The sequence below is a fragment of the Cydia splendana genome, chromosome 14 (assembly GCF_910591565.1).
Source record: "Cydia splendana chromosome 14, ilCydSple1.2, whole genome shotgun sequence".
NCBI classification, from domain to species: domain Eukaryota; kingdom Metazoa; phylum Arthropoda; class Insecta; order Lepidoptera; family Tortricidae; genus Cydia; species Cydia splendana.
Genome location: NC_085973.1, coordinates 14,283,061 through 14,302,304, shown reverse-complemented (window position 1 = coordinate 14,302,304; position 19,244 = coordinate 14,283,061). Strand labels below are relative to the sequence as shown.

Genomic DNA, 19,244 nt, shown 5'->3' with positions numbered 1-19,244 from the left:
TAGTAAATATTATACAAAAACTATCTAGAGAATGTTAGGTTAGATATGTTTACGTTAGTACCTACTGTCGTGACTGATATATGAATGCATTAGGGTATACAGTGTGGAAAAAAATTATGGGCCCTGGAGGTGAGCCTAAAGCCTTAAGTTAGCTCATTTTACTTAAAAGAAATAAAACTACTTTCAAAGATAGTATCATATCATCGGAAATAGATCGAATAACTAAAACTCGAATTGGACTGGACTCCGAAAAAAAAACAACAAAAAGAAATACTTGAGAAAAGTTCTGAAACTATTTTTAGACGTATTAATATATTTTTAGACCATTTTGTCAATGGCTTTTAGATATAACATCAACATTTCATATGTAAGAACCCCGTTAGCCATTTCCACTTAAAATACTATTAAAGCGCTTAACAAAGACTTTTATTTGCACAAAGCATCGCGATCGGTGTGCCTGCCTACTTAGCACGTCATTATGTTTCAACTACTTAGATTTGACTTCAGTCTCATAATGTACCGTACTTTAATAGAGTGATTTTTGGCGCAGAAAGGAATGCTTGCTGGTGCGTCTGTGGAGATTTTTTTTATGGAGATATTTTGAGTTCCGGGGAAGGACTTAGGATGGTTTTCATACCGGAAACCAAACCATCCCTTAAGGGGGTGAAAAGGGGGATGGGATTTGTTAAGAAACTGGTATACCTATGGATATACTAATTCTACGTAGACGAAGTCGTACAGAAGCTAGTAGGTACCAAATATCATTATTATTTAGAAAAAAAGATTACTTTCTATCGTTTATATTAAGGACAAAAATATTAGTAGGCACAATTTGAGGTCCACAATTAGGGAGATCTATCTTGCATCTAAAACCTCCATGTCAAATTCGCATGCCCCAGTTAGACTAATAACTTTCTTAGAGTGCCAAACAGCTACGTAAGGAATCAGGGCATTTTTAGCGTGAAATATGGCAAGGTTGTTTTCACACGGAGTACGTGCTGGTCACTATCGGTCACCGGGCCAACTACAACGCAATTTCAACCATAACGGTTACCGCTGTGACGGTAATGTCGATGCAAGTATTGTCATTTGTTATAAGCTTAATAGCTGCTGTGTAACTTTTTTTAACGTTTGTTATGTGTATAATTTCATTTATGTCAAGTTGGTCAGGTCATAAGGTGGCGAACGCTCCAACGCGCAAGTGAGTGTGTGTGAATTGTTGGGACAGCAACACCTTATTGGTGTAATGTCAAATTGGTTAGGCCCAAAGTGATAGACCCTCCAACGCGCATGGCACAGTCGCCATCAAATATATCGGAGTGGCCAAGGTGTAGCATTTTTGGTGCAGCGGAGTGGTGTTAACGGAATTGGTATAAACAACTTCAACCCTAATTATTAATTAGCCTTAATTACGTTAATATGTTCAGATATTTTAGAGTAGGTAGGTTACTTTGGCCGCAGCATGGCCGCTCCGATGTCTCTGTATCTAATTTTATTAGACTCCGTCTAAATTACATCTGCAGTTATATATATTTCCCAACACTAAATATTGTGATATTGGTGGTAAAGTCATAAAAGATTTGGTACCTATGTGTATTCCACATAAATTCCCGAACTTTCGGACGGCACCTCTTATATAAATTTAATTTGCAGACTTAGACTAACTCATTAATCATTTATTAATAAAAGACTGGCGGTTCAATAGTCAATATTAAAAAAATAGTAAAAATACACATTAGAATGACAATATTGCCATGTTATGATGTTACACAAATGTCAATAGAACTCGAATGTCCTAGATTGTCAGACGTCATTTTTTGTTCTGAATGTTTATTTGTATTTTATATTTTTCAAAATTATTTGTGTAATGTTATCGGCCGTCCCAACTATCTATAGTTTAAGAGTATTTTATTTTCGTTATTCATAAAATTTTTTCTTAATTTTAATGTTTTGCTCATGAAAGTTCAATTTTCCATTCTTTAAAATTTTATAATAGAGATAGGTAGCTTTCTAAATTTACTATGCCAGGCCTGGGAATATTTAAGGACCTATTCCATGTAAGTAAATGCTGTTCAGGAGTTCCGTGAAAAATCATAATATTTGTATAGTATTCACGAAAGCTGGTGCAAATTTTGTGATAATTTTGACAGTAGGTACAGGTTCAGTACAAGCAATTAATCAATTTTTGTAGCACACCACTGAATATACCGACTAGGTACACATATTGTGATTCTAACCTTATGGTTATGGTAAATTTTATAATTTCGGCAGCTTCTCATATTTTTTAAGAATATTGAAACTTACCGTTTAATATGGTAGGAATATTTCCACCTTTTTAGGAAATTTTTCGCTACTTGCACATCAGTAGGTACACATGAGACTGAATCACTGTATTCAAAATTAGCGTCGCCGTCGTCAATTGCCGTGACATCATGAAAACTGATTAGAAATATAAGCGCTGTGCTTGTTTCAGTTTTTTGGTCTGTGCGTTATTGAGTAGTTGTATGGGTATAATCTTGCATTAAAATTAATATTTTGCTCAATGATAGTACTCAGTGTGCGTACAGTTACAGTTACAGCGCTTATTTAGCTATTTATATTGAACCTGTACGGTTACCATCAGTTTGTCACTGACGTAAACGCCGTCGAGAACGTAATTTACTTTCTATACATCTCGCTCGCATTCGCATATTAGTGCAAACGGGATGTATAGAAAGTAAATTACGTTCTCGACGGCGTTTATGTCAGTGAGAAACTGATGGTAGCCGTACTGATCCTAGCGGTCTAGCATAAGTTGCGTTCTCGCGCGCGAGTCCATACTTGAAGTGGCGATAGATGTAGTTAAGGAGTCGCGCGCGAGAACGCAACTCATGCTAGCAGGTCTGATATACTTAACACAATTTAACTGGCATAACATATATCATCAGATGGATCATGAAAACCACTTACCAGTCCAAGTGAAGCCCAAACCCGGGAACCAGCACGACTGCCTCCGCACCAGCGAGAAGATCCGTTTGCTCCTCGCTAAGTTTCCTCCCGCGAAACCGATACATGATCTGCCCAGTCTTGGATATTCATGCGTAACTACAAATCACCATACACGAAAATTATTTTGTCACTCGTGCGTCTGTCTGTCTGTCTGTCTGTCTGTCTGTCTGTCCGTCTGTCACAGCCGATTTTCTCCGGAACTACTGGACCAATCAAGTTGAAATTTGGTACACATATGTAAGTTTGTGACCCGAATACGGACATGTAACGTAAACAAATGAATTTTAAACATGGGGGCCACTTTTGGGGAGTAAATGAAAAAATGAAAAAAAAATTTTTTCAAACTATATCATGTTACATATCAAATGAAAGAGCTTATTGTAAGGATTTCAAATACTTTTTTTTTATAATTTTCGAATCAACAGTTTAGAAGTTATTCAAGAAAATAGGCAAAAAATGACCATTCCCCCCCCCCCCTTATCTCCGAAACTACTAGGTCTAAAATTTTGAAAAAAATACATAAAATAGGTCTATACCTATAGATGACAGGAAAACCTATTAGAAATGTACAGTCAAGCGTGAGTCGGACTTAATTACAGTTTTTAATCCGACCCCTACGGATTTTTTAAAGAGATTTCACTCACGTTTCACATAAAAAATACATTGTTAACAGTGCCGGATTACCAGTGGCGTGCACTTCATAAAGGCAAAAAGGCACTGCCTACCCTACTATAATTCCGATGTCTATCCTCTTAAACTACTTAATTTAATTTATACTTGATCGTACTATCAGTAATCGATATAACTTAAAACATTCTAAAAATTAATAAGCGCTCCATCTACCGGTTAAGCTTTGTCATCAAGTCATCATCTATAATAATTCTACGCGACGAAGTTTACACCACGCGGCACTAGCGCCGCTACGTGCCTTGCACGGCAAAGACAGAAAACATTTCCGTCTAAATCTTTCTATGTGTGCCTTCGTCGTTACGCGGTTACAGTGTAGTGGGCCTTCCTATAAGTACGAGCACACAATTATACAAGTAACGCACACATTTAGACGCAATAGGCAGTGTCTTTCGTACCAAATCTAAACGAATGACGCCCGAAAGTTTCCGAATAGTTCCGATGTTTATGTGACTATTTTAAAAAGTAGCATTTGCTATGGTAATTTAGTGCAAATACGAGACTATTTTTTTATTCGTTTACAGTATTTGGTTAAGTTTATTTTCATTTTTTATTCGGTCGCCATTGTTTGTTTGTTTTGGTGAGTTTATGAGATAACAGTTAACAGTTGCCGGAAATTATAAAGTGCGATTAGTGAAAAAATGGATAATTTAACTGTGAACGTTGTGGTGGGTGTGTGTGTGTGCAAACTATTAAAAATGATGCGTTTTCGAAGCTTTCGTTTAGCCAAAAAAAGAAGTAATTGAAAAGACTTGACAACAAAATGAAAACCATCACGCAATTTTTTTGGTGAGTTAGTAGCTCTCATTTTTTAAGGATCCGTATCCAAAGGGTAAAACGGGACTCTATTACTAAGACTCTGCTGTCCTTCCGTCCGTCCGTCTGTCATCAGGCTGTATCTCACGAACCGTGATAGCTAGACAGTTGAAATTTTCACAGATGTATTTCTGTTGCCGCTATAACAACAAACACTAAAAACAGAATAAAATAAAGATTTAAGTGGGGCTCCCATACAACAAACGTGATTTTTGACCAAAGTTAAGCAACGTCGGGAGTGGTCAGTACTTGGATGGGTGACCGTTTTTTTTTTTGCTTTTTTTTTTGTTTTTTTTTTTATATGGTACGGAACCCTTCGTGCGCGAGTCCGACTCGCACTTGCCCGGTTTTCTGATATAATTTTGCCTACCCAGTCCCAAATCTCTGTGCACGCGACTGCCGGATTACTTAGAGTAGTAGTTTTCTTAGAGTAATTGGTGATAATTTTCTGATAAGATAATCATTTTAAATATTTAACGGTCTTACCTACTTACGAGTAATTGTAAGGTCAAATTAAAAATAATGTTTAAAAAAATGTTAAATTGAGAGCTAGCTTAAAGTTTTTTGTACTCGTCGACTTTAATGGTTGAATTAACCCTTTGTAACCAATAAGCAAAACAAGCACGTGCTTACGGCACCACGTTCAGGGAGGGCACCAAAATGCCAGGTTGAAAAAGGTGAACAAATTTTAAAATTAGGGACAGACACATCGTTTTTACCACACGATTTTTTTAGCTGTCCAAAAGCTAATTTGCAAAAATAATGGCGCGTAATTCTTTGGGAAACAATCGGTAGCAGTAGAAGAGTCGTGATTACATGCATAGATTCGATTTCAACCCACTCCTTTGCGGTTCGGCGTTAGGTCTTATGCGAGGCCTTCTGCCTTACGGCAAAGTTGATCTTCTGCCTTAATTACACTTGGGCGTGGATCCAAATCCAAGCTTTCCTCTTTCGCAGCTGGGCCTACTGCCTTTCTCACACTTCGCCAATTCAATTCCAAGCTCTCAGCTTTCTTGCATATTTTATGCATGAAAACAACCTCGCTGAGACCCTTAAATATCGAGCCCTATGTGAAGCTAGGCTGATAGAAAACTGTCCCATCCCTTCTCTGTATGAAATCCTGGATTCGCGCCTGGTTGGGACTAAAATTAAAATTGCGTTTTTATATCGAAAAATTTTCGCGCTCGCTTCGCTCGCGTTTTCAATTACTTTATAAGGATATATGATAAAGGTGACATTCGGGTGGCGACTGCAGCAACATTACTCTGTTGCAACGTTACTGCTGCAGTACTGTCAACTTCCGTGATAAAATGATGTGACTGATTTCCATACTAAAAGTAAAAATGTACAACTGTCTATCATATTGCGTTTTTATATCGAAAAATTTCCGCGCTCGCTTCGCTCGCGTTTCTATTACTTTCTACGCTATGATAAAGGTGACATTTGGGTAGCGACTGCAACAGCATTAGGTACTCTGTTGCAACATTACTGCTGCGGCACTGTCAATTTTCGTGATAAAATGATGTGACTGATTTCCATTCTCAGCTGTAATGCGGCAATGAACTTCTCTCAATTTACCAAAAAATCAATGTAATCTTGATGACCCTAGGGAGAGGGGGCACCTAGAAATGCTTAGGGCATCAAAATATCTTAATCCGGCACTGATTGTTAAAAATTGTGTAATATACGGAACCCTTGGAACGCGAGTCCGACTCGCACTTGGCCGGTTTTTTTTTATGTGACTTTCCTGGTGCCCTTGTGTTTGTCCGTAGGAGCTATTGGCCCTGGATAGAAACGATAGTCTGTGAGGAAAGAGAAGAGTCGTGTGTATGGGGCCCAATGCATTCCACCAGGGATGTTGCGGATGCAGATTTTTTGACATCCGCGGATGCGGATGCGGATGTCAAGATTAGGTATACCTACTTAAAAAACGTCAAATATTACATTTTTAGTAATATTTATTAAACAAAAACGAAACGTTTAGTATTTGAGCATGAATATAAGTGCTTTATATTTAACTTCTTGTTATTAATAAAATATTTGTATTTGTATTTGTATTTGTAAACAGTAACTTGGCCGACTTTTCTGGATCTAGACGATTTCGTTATTATAGGTAATGAAATGACGAAATTACCTAGCGCTTAATTACGCCGCCGCCGCGAAGACGTTGCTGTACCGACTTCTTGTTCGACATCCGCATCCGCATAAGCTCCGCATCGATTTTATGTGGATGCGGATGCAGATGCGGATGTTGAAAATAATGCGGAAGTTCCGCGGTTGCGGATGCGGATGCGAATATTCGCAACATTCCTGCATTCCACGACTCTTCTCTTTCCGAACAGACTCTACTTGAATTTTTTTGTTATAATTGGATTTTAGAGCAAAACTACTGCCCTAACTTATACCTACTCATTTCAAAATCCACCATGTAAATAATACAAAAAAAAAATATCTTTCACTCTCTCAATTATCACCCTAAACTATTCTTCAAGTACCAAAACAATATTTTAACGTCTCCAGGACTTCGTCTGTGGAAAATGTACAGCCACGATTTCCAAATCTAATACCCATCCGATACCACCGTTTCCCGACAATAACCTGGACACAGAAATGATTAATGGCCGGCCAGGAAATGATCTGGCCAGGACACAACCCAACAATATCAAGAAGAAGAAGGTATGTGACCATATTAAAAGAATAAGGAGCCTTCTCTCTCTCTCCCTCTCTCTCTTATCTTATCTTAGCGTTTATCTCCATTTTGTGTTCCAGCTGCTGTTTTTTTTAAAGGAATGCTAGGATACAATCCTACACTATGTACAAGGCGACAAAGTGCCGAATTGTTATTGCATTATCATAGCACGCGTAGGCGTAGATTTGTACCTACCTACTGATCATGAAAATTGCGACATTTCCACATGGTAAAAGTTCAGAAATTCGACATAGGTAATTTGACATATATTATGGATGGGGAACGAGATTTTCAATTTCCATAATTAAAGTTTCCTTTGTTTTCTGTGAAATTTTCCTGAAATTTCTGAGACCTTTTTGGAAAGTTGCCTTAATTTGCACATGTATCTGTAGGTGACATACCTACGTAGGATGTTAAATTTATAGTTTCCATCTGACATTGGAGCGGCCACAAGGTGTTCACAAATATCTGAACTAAATCTCTGTTATCGAGACGTTAAATTGCGTGTTCAGATATTTTTGAGCACCTTGGGCACTCCGTTATATCTGATGGCAACTGTAGGTACTGTAATCACATATGTTTCACAGTAGCGTCGAAACCACTGACACTGTTTCGATGTGTGAGGTGCATACGTCGGACTCCAGCGGGCATTTTCGTGGCATGTCAGAATGATAGGTAAGGTTCGCAAATCAATCAATTCACTTTCGAGTATTTGTACTTAGTATTTGGTACCTAGTATTTATAATGTGAAATTCCAAATATAAGTATGAACAACAGTCATAATGGCGCATGTCAGCTATTTATTTGTTTTCTAAGTGGCCACTTCAGCGGGCTATCAGTCATCACTTCATAGAGTATTTACACATTAAAGATGAATAAATGATAACGGGTAACTCATTTAATTAACTATGTTACAAATACTAGGTACATTATAATACTCGTAAGTTAAGATTTTTTTGTAAACCTTACCTTGCCCTCAAATTGCCCCCTATAGTCCGACGTTTGGCTGAGGTGTCATGCAATTCGTTTTTTGGTCGGAAACGAGGTTCTTTGCAAGAAAAATCGTAGTCATTTTTTTACTTAAAAATAAGGCGATAAGTAGGTACCTATATTTTTACGTTCTACCTATGTACTTTTAAGTGCATGGTATGTAGGTACAGCCTAAGCGCATTGTTCGTAAAATGTCAAACGCTAAACAAATGAGTGCAAAATGACCGATTGTCTAATTGGCGGATGATACGATCACCGAGCTATGGTCGTGCCTCCGGGTCGTGTCTGTCTATCGTCCATCGGCCTGACGCCTCTTCAGATGTATACAGTCAGCAATACAGCCAACTCTACATAAAGCCGAGACCATCTCAGTCCAATATATACTCATTAAAATACCAGATTATTGGTATAGGAAAATATCAGAGCATGCATGTCTGCGGATACATTTGCCGTAGTGTGTTGTGTGCGCTAAATATTACCGCATACTTACTACAAGATATAAGGGAGGTAGAACATGGCGAATTTCTGCAGCGATTCAGTTGCGGTGCAGTCGCTGGTCATATACACCTTCGAAGACGTAAACACGATTCTGCATCGCTACTGTCACGATAGAGCATCGACGTAGAATTCATTCAGCCGCGAGATACAATACCTACCTTTAAGTCCAGATCTTTGCTTTACGCAAGACGTGTCATAAGCTGAAGACTCAAGTGCTCATGGCCATGAGGACATGACATTAAATAGATGAATGAGCATTGGTGTGGACGTAGCTTTTCATGTCCCTGTATCTCACACGCGAACAATACGGTCGAGTTGACAAGAGTTACGTGCAGATTTACCTGGTCTGTACTGTTGGAATGTCTTGCTTGTTACCGATGGAATTCGGTGCATGCTTTAGGTGTGACTATGTAAGATGGGGCGGGTTGATTTATTTTCACAGTTACAATTTAAGTGAAGGAATAAAAAAAAAATGACTGTGACATACGGGCAGACAGACGGACATGACGAAACTATAAGGGTTCCTTTTTTGTCTTTTCGGCTACGGAATCCTAGAAAGATTATTGGCCAGCATTTCACTAAGTATATTTAACATTTAACTAGTTCTTGACAGCTTATGACTTGACTGCGTCGACGACAATATGGGCTCATACGAGGTCATCGGTGACCTGTCCAATTGAGTTCAATTCAATTCGAAATGCATTAAGTCCTAGAAAGTTCAAAGTGGAATTGTGAAAAGTACCGTCATATAGTCCACGCGGTGACTGGCCAAGTTGAAGTTGTGATGGTTCAAACCGTCAATAAATAAAGTAAAGTTGACCCCCGACATCGATTAAATCAAATCTAAATCATTGCACAACCCCACTATAATCTGATGGCAACTAACACTTTGAAATATGTGTAAATATTGGTTCGCATTATAGTTTATTTGATATTTTTGGAGTTTTTGTTAGGAATAGTCGTGGGCGATATATATCATCGGGCTGTAAATCTAAATTGCAGACGCATGGGCTCAGGGCATCCAATATAAATGTGAGATTTAGATCCATATTAAGTATGAGTATTTATAGATCAAGTCTATAGTGGTTTTCCGCAGTATAACGCTGGGTACAATGGATGAACAGAGTCAGAGCGTTTTCACATTGCTCGATCCGATATCGGTTGAATGCATTTAAGTAAAAGTAAGTAAATATTCTTTATTGCACCAATAATTATACATTTACATACATACATGTAAAACTACAAAGAAATTTAATAAATATTTATTGCTAAAAGACACATTAGCGGCTTTATTGCCAAAAAATGTGGACTTCGTACCACTATCTCATCAGGGGTCATCCGTCATCCGATACCGGATTGGCACTTCCGATAATTACAGACATGTCGGAGCCCCCCCGTCAGCTATCGGACCGATAACTTTTGTTTGGGTGCGTATGTGTAGGTACGAGTAAAATGCGTTCGAGTATTTAGCAAGACGATAGGGTACGTGAGCCACATAAGGGCGCACCAGAGAGTGGATCAGCTACACTCTAATAACGCGAATTAAAAATTGCCTACTCCAGAGCACACAGTTGCCGTGGCTGAAATCGGTCAGGAGCGAGCATCATCATCATCAGGTATAATGTTTCCCGCTGTAGCAGGCCGGGTCGGCGCGACCTAGTACACCCAGCGGCCTGACATTGTGGATATGTACCTATATTCCTACATCCGATATCGGATCGGACAATGTGACAACGCTCTCAGGGGTCGTGACGACGTTCGTTCCCGCGGCAGTTCCCAGCGGCAGAAACCGAGATTTATTCGTGCTTACGTAATATCGGATTTTTCGTAGAGTTATTGCAGTGTTAGGATTTATGTACTTTCGTTTTAAAGAGATTTCGTTTGACGATAAGTTGTGAATGTGAAGCCTCCACCGTTAATAATTATATTGAAAATTCAGCTACTTAGGCAAAATTTGTCAATAAAAGTATAAAATGTATGGAACTACCTATCTAACTACACTTTTCTCAAAAATGGACGGCAAAGTCGACTTTGCCGTTTAAAAAATAGGTTGCGAAGCGCGTAGTTTATGGTTAGTCAAAAATTAAAAAGTTAAAAACATTGCAGTCTCGATTTTGGGACTGCAATGTTGCATACAAATTCCATTATTTGTCGAGTTCCAAACTTTTTAAAAGTTGAAATGGCCATATCAAATGAAGGCACAGGCCCATTAAACAGCCAAACAGATGATTAGTACCGCGAATATTTAGCTGTCTCAAATAGGTTGGCGTATTTTCGGCAGAAAAATACACTTCTATTTTTTTATTAAAAAAATAAAAAGGCGTCAAAGCTAATTTTTTCAATTGTTTCTACTTTTTTCTGTGAAAATATATACGTAAGAAAGTTGCTTTTGTAAAATATTTCTATGATATTTATATTTCTTGCACCATTTTTGAGAAAAGCACTATATATGACTCGGCTGGAAGGCTACTTGCTGGCTTCGGATTCAATTAAACGGACTCCCAAGGTCGTCCGTTTAAAACGAATCCTCAGCCTGCAAGTAGCTACTTCCGAGCCTCGACAATAATGTACTATTATCCACTGGTTCCGTTGATTTATAATGTTTTTAAATGGTCAGTGACATCGGTATGTTTGTGATTCCTGTATCGGCCTAAAGATAAATTTACAGCGTGTAGCGTTTTTCTTCTACGGTTAGGAATAAGCTAAAAAAGCTTTTAGGGTTTCATAATACCGATAATGTTTATTTGGCAAAACGATTGAACTAGATGGAATATGTATGTACATCTAGCTACAGAATTACAAAGATAGTTTATGAATGAATTTCTTTCATGAAGTCACATCAACCCACAGAACATCATCATTAACAAATTGGAAGCACTTTATTAATACAAATGTGATGAATCAAAGTCCTTCGTACAATCAATTGCCTTTATTTTACTCTAAGTTCCTACTTCAACACTTTCGACATTCTTAACTTAACAAGCAGTAAGCCTTCCTACTCAATGTTACCGGTTCAAGCGCCAAAGCGAGAATGCCCCTTCCATCTCATGGTAAGTTACATTTATACTTTTTCATCATTTGAATTGGCGGGTAGGAGAGTAGGGTCATTTTCGCGACTACCGACATATTAATTAACAAATATTCGGGTAAACACAAATCACATTTCTAATCACTACCCACTGAATGCCATAAGTTTAACATAACGCACACAAAATAATTATAATTTATTCTTGAAATCTTATGAAATATCACACTCGGCCATCCGACTGCGTGCTACCTCCGGTGCACGATCAACAATAATATCACACTCGGCCGTGTTGCCCGATGCCTTTTCAATCCTATTATAGTTAGACTAGTCTGTTTATACAATACCAATACTCTTCATTGTACACCAGAATACAATAAAATAATACAAAGAATTACAGCAACTCTAGTAGAGGTAAACTTCAAATTATTTAATTTACTCATGGTATCCGGTATTGCAGATGTAAACGGTATTCATTCTTCAGACTAGTATTACTATTACATAAAAAGGGATACCTATTTAAATACCTACTTATACTACTGATCATGTTAACGTTCACGAAATACATCGTCCACACTGTCAACCCCATACGATTAGTTATTTTAGCTTATTACACGCAGGATTACAGACATTATTATCGGCACGTACTTATAGAATAAGCCCAAATTTCATTGCATTGATTTTAGTACTGTAACATACTTATAACAAACATGGCACGAGCAATACAATTTAGCCTGATATATCAGAATAAGAAGAAAGAGACAACTACCACAGTATGAGCCATAATAACTGACATCAATAATCAAATTTTTAGTCCTTTTATGGTAAATGTAAGAACTGTTTATGGGTATAATGTTTTGGGGAAGCTACGTAATTACATTAATGGCTTAATCAGGTTTGTAATTAACAGTTGCAATTATCTAATATTTTCTCTCTGAAATCAAACATTTTTTTTTCAAATTACAATACTAGTTACATGCTTGATGACGTCCTCTACTGTAGGTCCTTCTTGAGCGTCGCCTTGACTCCCGCGGTCCTTCTTCGTGCGGGTCATCTGAGAGAGGCCCTCGTCGTCAGCGCCTGCTGTGGTGACGACATCTGTATTCAGGCTGTTCTCACGCTCGGCTGTCGCAGTCCACAGCGTCCTCTGTGGTAGATTCACCGTCGCTAACCTCCAGCGTCTACCGCGACTCTGCATCAGTCTTGCTCGTGACGGCAGTCTAGGTGATCTCGGGGTGTCAATATTGGAATCCATTTTACCCTGTAATTAAATTTCAGTGCGCTGCATGATTGGTTGTTAAACTTTCTTCTCACCCTACACTTATTTAAACTCATAATAAACTCTTTAAACTCAAAATAAACTCTTTAAACTCAAAATAAACTCTTTAAACTCAAAATAAACTCTTTAATCTCAAAATAAACTCTTTAAACTCAAAATAAACTCTTTAAACTCAAAAGAAACTCTTTAAACTCAAAAGAAACTCTTTAAACTCAAAAGAAACTCTTTAAACTCAAAAGAAACTCTTTAAACTCAAAATAAACTCTTTAAACTCAAAATAAACTCTTTAAACTCAAAATAAACTCTTTCAACTCAAAATAAACTCTTTAAACTCAAAATAAACTCTTTAAACTGAAAATAAACTCTTTAAACTCAAAATAAACTCTTTAAACCCAAAATAAACTCTTTAACTCTTTAAACTCAAGATAAACTCTTTAAATTTTTAAACTCTTTAAGATCTCTGGCAGCACACTACATGGCCGCACTCATAAACAGCACACCTACATGGCTGTAGACTCTAGCAGCGCACTACATGGCCACATTCATAAACAGCTCTAGACTATTCAGACAATTCGTACTATATACTCGTATTAAACTCAAACTCATATTAAGCTCAAACTCAAAATCGTATTAAGCTCAAACTCAAAATCGTATTAAGCTCAAACTCAAAATCGTATTAAGCTCAAACTCAAAACCGTATTAAGCTCAAACTCAAAACCGTATGAAGCTCAAACTCAAAATCTTATTAAGCTCAAACTCAAAATCGTATTAAGCTCAAACTCAAAATCGTATTAAGCTCAAACTCAAAATCGTATTAAGCTCAAACTCAAAATCGTATTAAGCTCAAACTCACAATCGTATTAAGCTCAACCTCACAATCGTATTAAGCTCAACCTCACAATCGTATTAAGCTCAACCTCAAAATCGTATTAAGCTCAACCTCAAAATCGTATTAAGCTCAACCTCAAAATCGTATTAAGCTCAAACTCAAAATCGTATTAAACTCAAAATCGTATTAAACTCAAAATCGTATTAGACTCAAAATCGTATTAGACTCAAAATCGTATTAGACTCAAAATCGTATTAGACTCAAAATCGTATTAGACTCAAAATCGTATTAGACTCAAAATCGTATTAGACTCAAAATCGTATTAGACTCAAAATCGTATTAGACTCAAAGTCGTATTAGACTCAAAGTCGTATTAGACTCAAAGTCGTATTAGACTCAAAGTCGTATTAGACTCAAAGTCGTATTAGACTCAAAGTCGTATTAGACTCAAAGTCGTATTAGACTCAAAATCGTATCAGACTCAAAATCGTATCAGACTCAAAATCGTATTAGACTCAAACTCGTATTAAATTCTCTGGTAGCACACTACATGGCTACACTCACAAACAGCACATCTACATGGCTGTAGACTCTAGCAGCACACTACATGGCCGCACTCATAAACAGCACATCTACATGGCTGTAAACATTAGACCCGGTTATATGATACCACCTACATGATATCTAGAACCCTAAGAGTCTGACTATTAGTACACCACATACATGGTGACTAACTACATGCTAACTACACCTTTACCCACCTACATATATAACTAAACATTAGACCCGGTTATATGATACCACCTACATGATATCTAGAACCATTAATGTCGGACTATAGTACACCACATACATGGTGACTAACTACACTTTTACCTACATACATAGGTAACTAAACATTAGACCCGGTTATATGATACCACCTACATGATATCTAGAACCATTAATGTCTGACTATAGTACACCACATACATGGTGACTAACTACATGCTAACTACACTTTTACCTACATACATAGGTAAATAAACATTAGACCCGGTTATATGATACCACCTACATGATATCTAGAACCATTAGAGTCTGACTATAGTACACCTACATGGTGACATTGGTGACTAACTACATGCTAACTATACTTTTACCCACCTACATAGGTAACTAAACATTAGACCCGGTTATATTACCTACATGGTACACATACATAATAGCCAAATCAATATTGGAAGTTTAATTGTTGTTACCAAACCACGTAATTGTCGTTACACGGCACTTAAGGTACATAGTAATCACTTAAGACACTCTTCATTCATTTCAAAACTAACCAGAGGCGGTTATCAAGCATGACTTGCTATTGGATCATTTAGCTCATACTAAATATACCTACTATTTAATAGATTAGGTTCAGTATTCGAAACTCAAATATAGGATGCACATGTATGTAAACACTTTCATTTAACGACAGTACGTATTTCAACTAGATCTGCATAACAACCGAGAACTTCTGCATGTCTCTTCACAATATGGGCATATTAAAATTTAAAACCACTAAAATTTAAAATCAGTTAAATAAAATTGTTCCTTTAACGACAATAAACGTACTTGCCTTTAATGGTACACGTACAGTACTTGTTTGTTCTGTAATTGCTAACGGATTCATTAAATACTTATCCAAATCGTATCCATTGTATTCAACTTCGCTAAACATTGATACTACACAAAAATAAAAATAACATCTTATGTACAGTGCAGTAGTAACTGCACTGTACATAATCGTAATATGACTCTTGTAAAAAGTTACCCGCAGAGTTATAAATTACGTAACAAGTCTACTTCGTTACTTCAACTTGACTATGATCGCGTATCTGCATATTATTAATCAGGTTTTGAGATTATAAGCATTACACAACTTAAAACTTACTACCATAACGTCAGAGTAAGTATATAAAATATGTATGTATATAAAATATGTATATGTAGATATACTAGGTACTCACACGTTCTGGTCCTTTTATGGGCGCCGTGTTACCACTTCTGACTTGTGATGAATCAAAGTCCTTCGTACAATCAATTGCCTTTATTTTACTCTAAGTTCCTACTTCAACACTTTCGACATTCTTAACTTAACAAGCAGTAAGCCTTCCTACTCAATGTTACCGGTTCAAGCGCCAAAGCGAGAATGCCCCTTCCATCTCATGGTAAGTTACATTTATACTTTTTCATCATTTGAATTGGCGGGTAGGAGAGTAGGGTCATTTTCGCGACTACCGACATATTAATTAACAAATATTCGGGTAAACACAAATCACATTTCTAATCACTACCCACTGAATGCCATAAGTTTAACATAACGCACACAAAATAATTATAATTTATTCTTGAAATCTTATGAAATATCACACAAAGTCTCAAACAAAGATCTCAAAGCATAAACTATGCAATATATGCAATAACACAGTCCGATGAACTCGTGGAATCTGTTTACTATTCTTTGCTAAATCTATGTAAGTATACCTTTGAAATACATAACATATTTAAATCTTTTGTTTGGTATAACAATACTTTATAGCGTTTTGATAAGTATTTTACTTGGCGGATGGACGCCGGAAGGCACGAAGGCTTCTGGACTTTTATTGCAATTACTCGTAAATGCCAAGCGCTTGGCTTTATACGAACCAGTATAAGTGATCTCCGATATTTTTCATGGTTAATCGTTGAAAAAAAAAATGTATTTTACAATTACAAAGTGAGTTATTGTAAACGTTCATTTAGTGACGAAATACACATTTTGTAGATTGGGTAATTGCGAGTGGAGTATTTTGTAGACGTCATGGCCACTGCCGTACAGAAGATGCGTTTTTCGAATACGACAAAGGAACATTTTGGAAGCTCATACTTACAATGGTTCACGAGGCGATAAGTACGATAAATAATAGAACAGCAGCCCTGCCATTTGATATCACTTACGCGATAAAAGTTAAAGTAATTGTTTACTTATTTCAAGTTAATGTAAACCTTGTTTGTTTAATGAGGTTACTGATGCTCGTTAAGCGTAGGTTTAATTACCTAAAGCGTATGTAACGCGTGATAGTGATCTCTCTAGGTTAAGTGTACAGTTTGTTTTGAACGTGCGATATGGATTTGGGTTAGGTATCGGAGCGATCTAGTTTTGCCGAAAATTTATCGCGAAAATTTATATACAAACATACACCAAGTACGACCGAAACTCACTTCGTATCTTAATTCACATAGGTTTGAAAATAACACGCGTAAAGCTATAATTTGCAAATGAAAATTCGTGCTACCAAATATACACACATGCATATGTTATTATGTCTTTTGTTTTCAGTTCTAGGTTATCTTGTCCTGATTCTCGTCGGATTTGTAATCTCCCCTGCGGCCCGAGGCGCAGGATTTTAGACCCATATATGTACCTACCTAGTTAGGCTAGTGATGATATGATTTTTTTACTTATTACAATCGAATTTATTAATAAGTATACATAGGTAATGTAATGTTAAAACTAAAGTTAAACCGTTAAATGATATGATAGTATATTGATAGCTACAAAAATTGCGGCCATGTTTTATTTTAGTCCAACAAAATTAGAGCTAAAACAACAAAACCGAAATCGGCGTCGTGGAAAATCTCGATGGCGTTGGCGAGATGACCTTGACGCCTTCGATAGGAACTGGTGTGAGATGGGTCTAGATCGGGACGTGGAAAGGGAGCCTTTGCCCAGCAGTGGGACACTAGCTAGGCAAATCATTTTCATGTGCTGCAAACTGTTTTTGTTGCACAGAGGCCACAGAGCCAAGCATGGAATGCAGTAACCGAAGTAGTGCAGCTGGTGCAGCTAGTGGTGACGGCCACTGCATTTGCACTTTACTACGTCATCTACGGGTGGATGCAGCTAGTCTACCACGGGCTACGGGTCGCTATGTTCTTCAGAGATTCTGACGGGTATGTAAACAACTGCCCGATTCTAACTTTAAGATACGTCAATTAATAGATTTAGAAACGATATAGATAAGATGTGTCAGTGTCAAAAGTGAAGTTTTTGTTTGAAGAAACGTCACATTTGACACTGACATATCTAATCCATATCGTTTCAAGATCTATTAATTGATGTATCTTAAAGTTCGAATCGGGCCGCAAATCTCTTACGTGGTATCTCACTCATGCGGATACAGTGCCATGCACGTATATGGGGCATTACCTATCTATGAAAAGGGACCTGATTGTCGATGGCGCTTACGCCGCGCAGCGTCGCGCGGCATTGTATTTATAACGGAGCATCTTTAATAATGGCGTAAGCGCCATCGACAATAAGGTCCCTTTTCATAGATAACGTCACATATATTGATGTCTCGCTGGACCTATCTCTGCAGGAAAATGGACCCTAGAAGGGTGTAACCTTGTAACAACCAGGTTATCGAGTTTAAACTATCGTGAGACATACTAACATTAAGCTAATTTTACGGATTCATTCACGTGTTTTTAGTCACTCGTGTGACATGTTTCATTCTTTCTTTCATTCTTTAGGGCTCTCCACATTAGGTTATCCATTTTAAAGAAAGGTAAAAAGTACCCAGGTTTAGTTTATGCTCTATTATAATAATAACATAAGTGGGTCTATATTGCTTCCCATAAAGTTTTAAGTCATAATGTATTGTTTTATCCGCATTTTCGTTAGTCATAATTTTGCTTTTCTCAGAAACGCGTAACTTTTCAGGATTGCCATAAAACAAACCTAACCTAACATAATATATCTATAGGATACCCTTACGAAAATCCTGAAAAGTTAACGGTTTCAGAATTATGACTAATGATAATCTGACAGTCATTACATTATGACATGACTTTCAATAATTATGTCAAACAAAGGGATCCGTAATATGAGTATTTATTTTTCAGGCAGACGAAGATTACGCTTGGCGTGGTTGGTGTTACGTCGATCATCGTGGGGTGCAACTTGCTCCTGCGCATCCGTAAGATCTACTCTTACATCCTGCGATAAATCTGGATTTTTTCACGCAGTAGATTTTTTATGACAGCCTGTCTAGCTAACCGTTAATGGGTTCACAATGCTAAATTGTTTTTTTTTTTATAAAATAAAATATGTTCCTGTTGGTATACAGTAGTTACTTATTTTCTCCAAAAATAGTAGAGTTGGTATATAGGTTTATAATTATAAAATTCAGTACCTAATTAAGTTGATAAATACATAATTAGGGACCGTAAAATTTAGTAACAAAGAGTCCTGAAAAACAGTATAATGCTACAAAAGTTTTATTGACTTTTTTCTTACTTAAAAATATCCACACCTCAACTCAACTAATTTCAACTGCAATAATTTTGTATTACAGTCGGGAGGAAAGCCAACAATAAAATAAAAAAAAACAGTTGAATCTATGTTGGTACCGAAGGTAGGTATATACCTGCC

At 37.1% G+C, this 19,244-nt stretch overlaps 1 protein-coding gene across 2 annotated transcripts; it reads left to right on the top strand.

The window, feature by feature from the left end:
- The first annotated feature begins 1,790 nt into the window (after positions 1-1,790).
- Positions 1,791-18,934, top strand: LOC134796773 (uncharacterized). Of its 2 annotated transcripts, none has more exons than XM_063768991.1 (5): positions 1,791-2,057; positions 2,928-3,080; positions 7,012-7,167; positions 17,601-17,761; positions 18,716-18,934. In XM_063768991.1, the coding sequence occupies exons 1-5, from the start codon at positions 2,022-2,024 to the stop codon at positions 18,816-18,818; spliced, it is 609 nt and encodes a 202-aa protein (XP_063625061.1). In that variant the 5' UTR covers positions 1,791-2,021; the 3' UTR covers positions 18,819-18,934. The 2 variants fall into 2 exon arrangements, with proteins under 2 accessions (XP_063625061.1, XP_063625062.1); XM_063768992.1 differs by lacking the exon at positions 1,791-2,057 and adding an exon at positions 2,458-2,508.
- The last annotated feature ends 310 nt before the right edge of the window (positions 18,935-19,244 follow it).

Excerpts from the sequence above, each read along its gene's own strand:
- LOC134796773 (XM_063768991.1), top strand. The coding sequence starts at position 2,022 with ATGCCAGGCCTGGGAATATTTAAGGACCTATTCCAT. Across the intron at positions 7,168-17,600 it reads ACAATATCAAGAAGAAGAAG|AGGCCACAGAGCCAAGCATG; the intron begins GTATGTGACCAT and ends TTTGTTGCACAG. Across the intron at positions 17,762-18,715 it reads TTCTTCAGAGATTCTGACGG|GCAGACGAAGATTACGCTTG; the intron begins GTATGTAAACAA and ends TTTATTTTTCAG.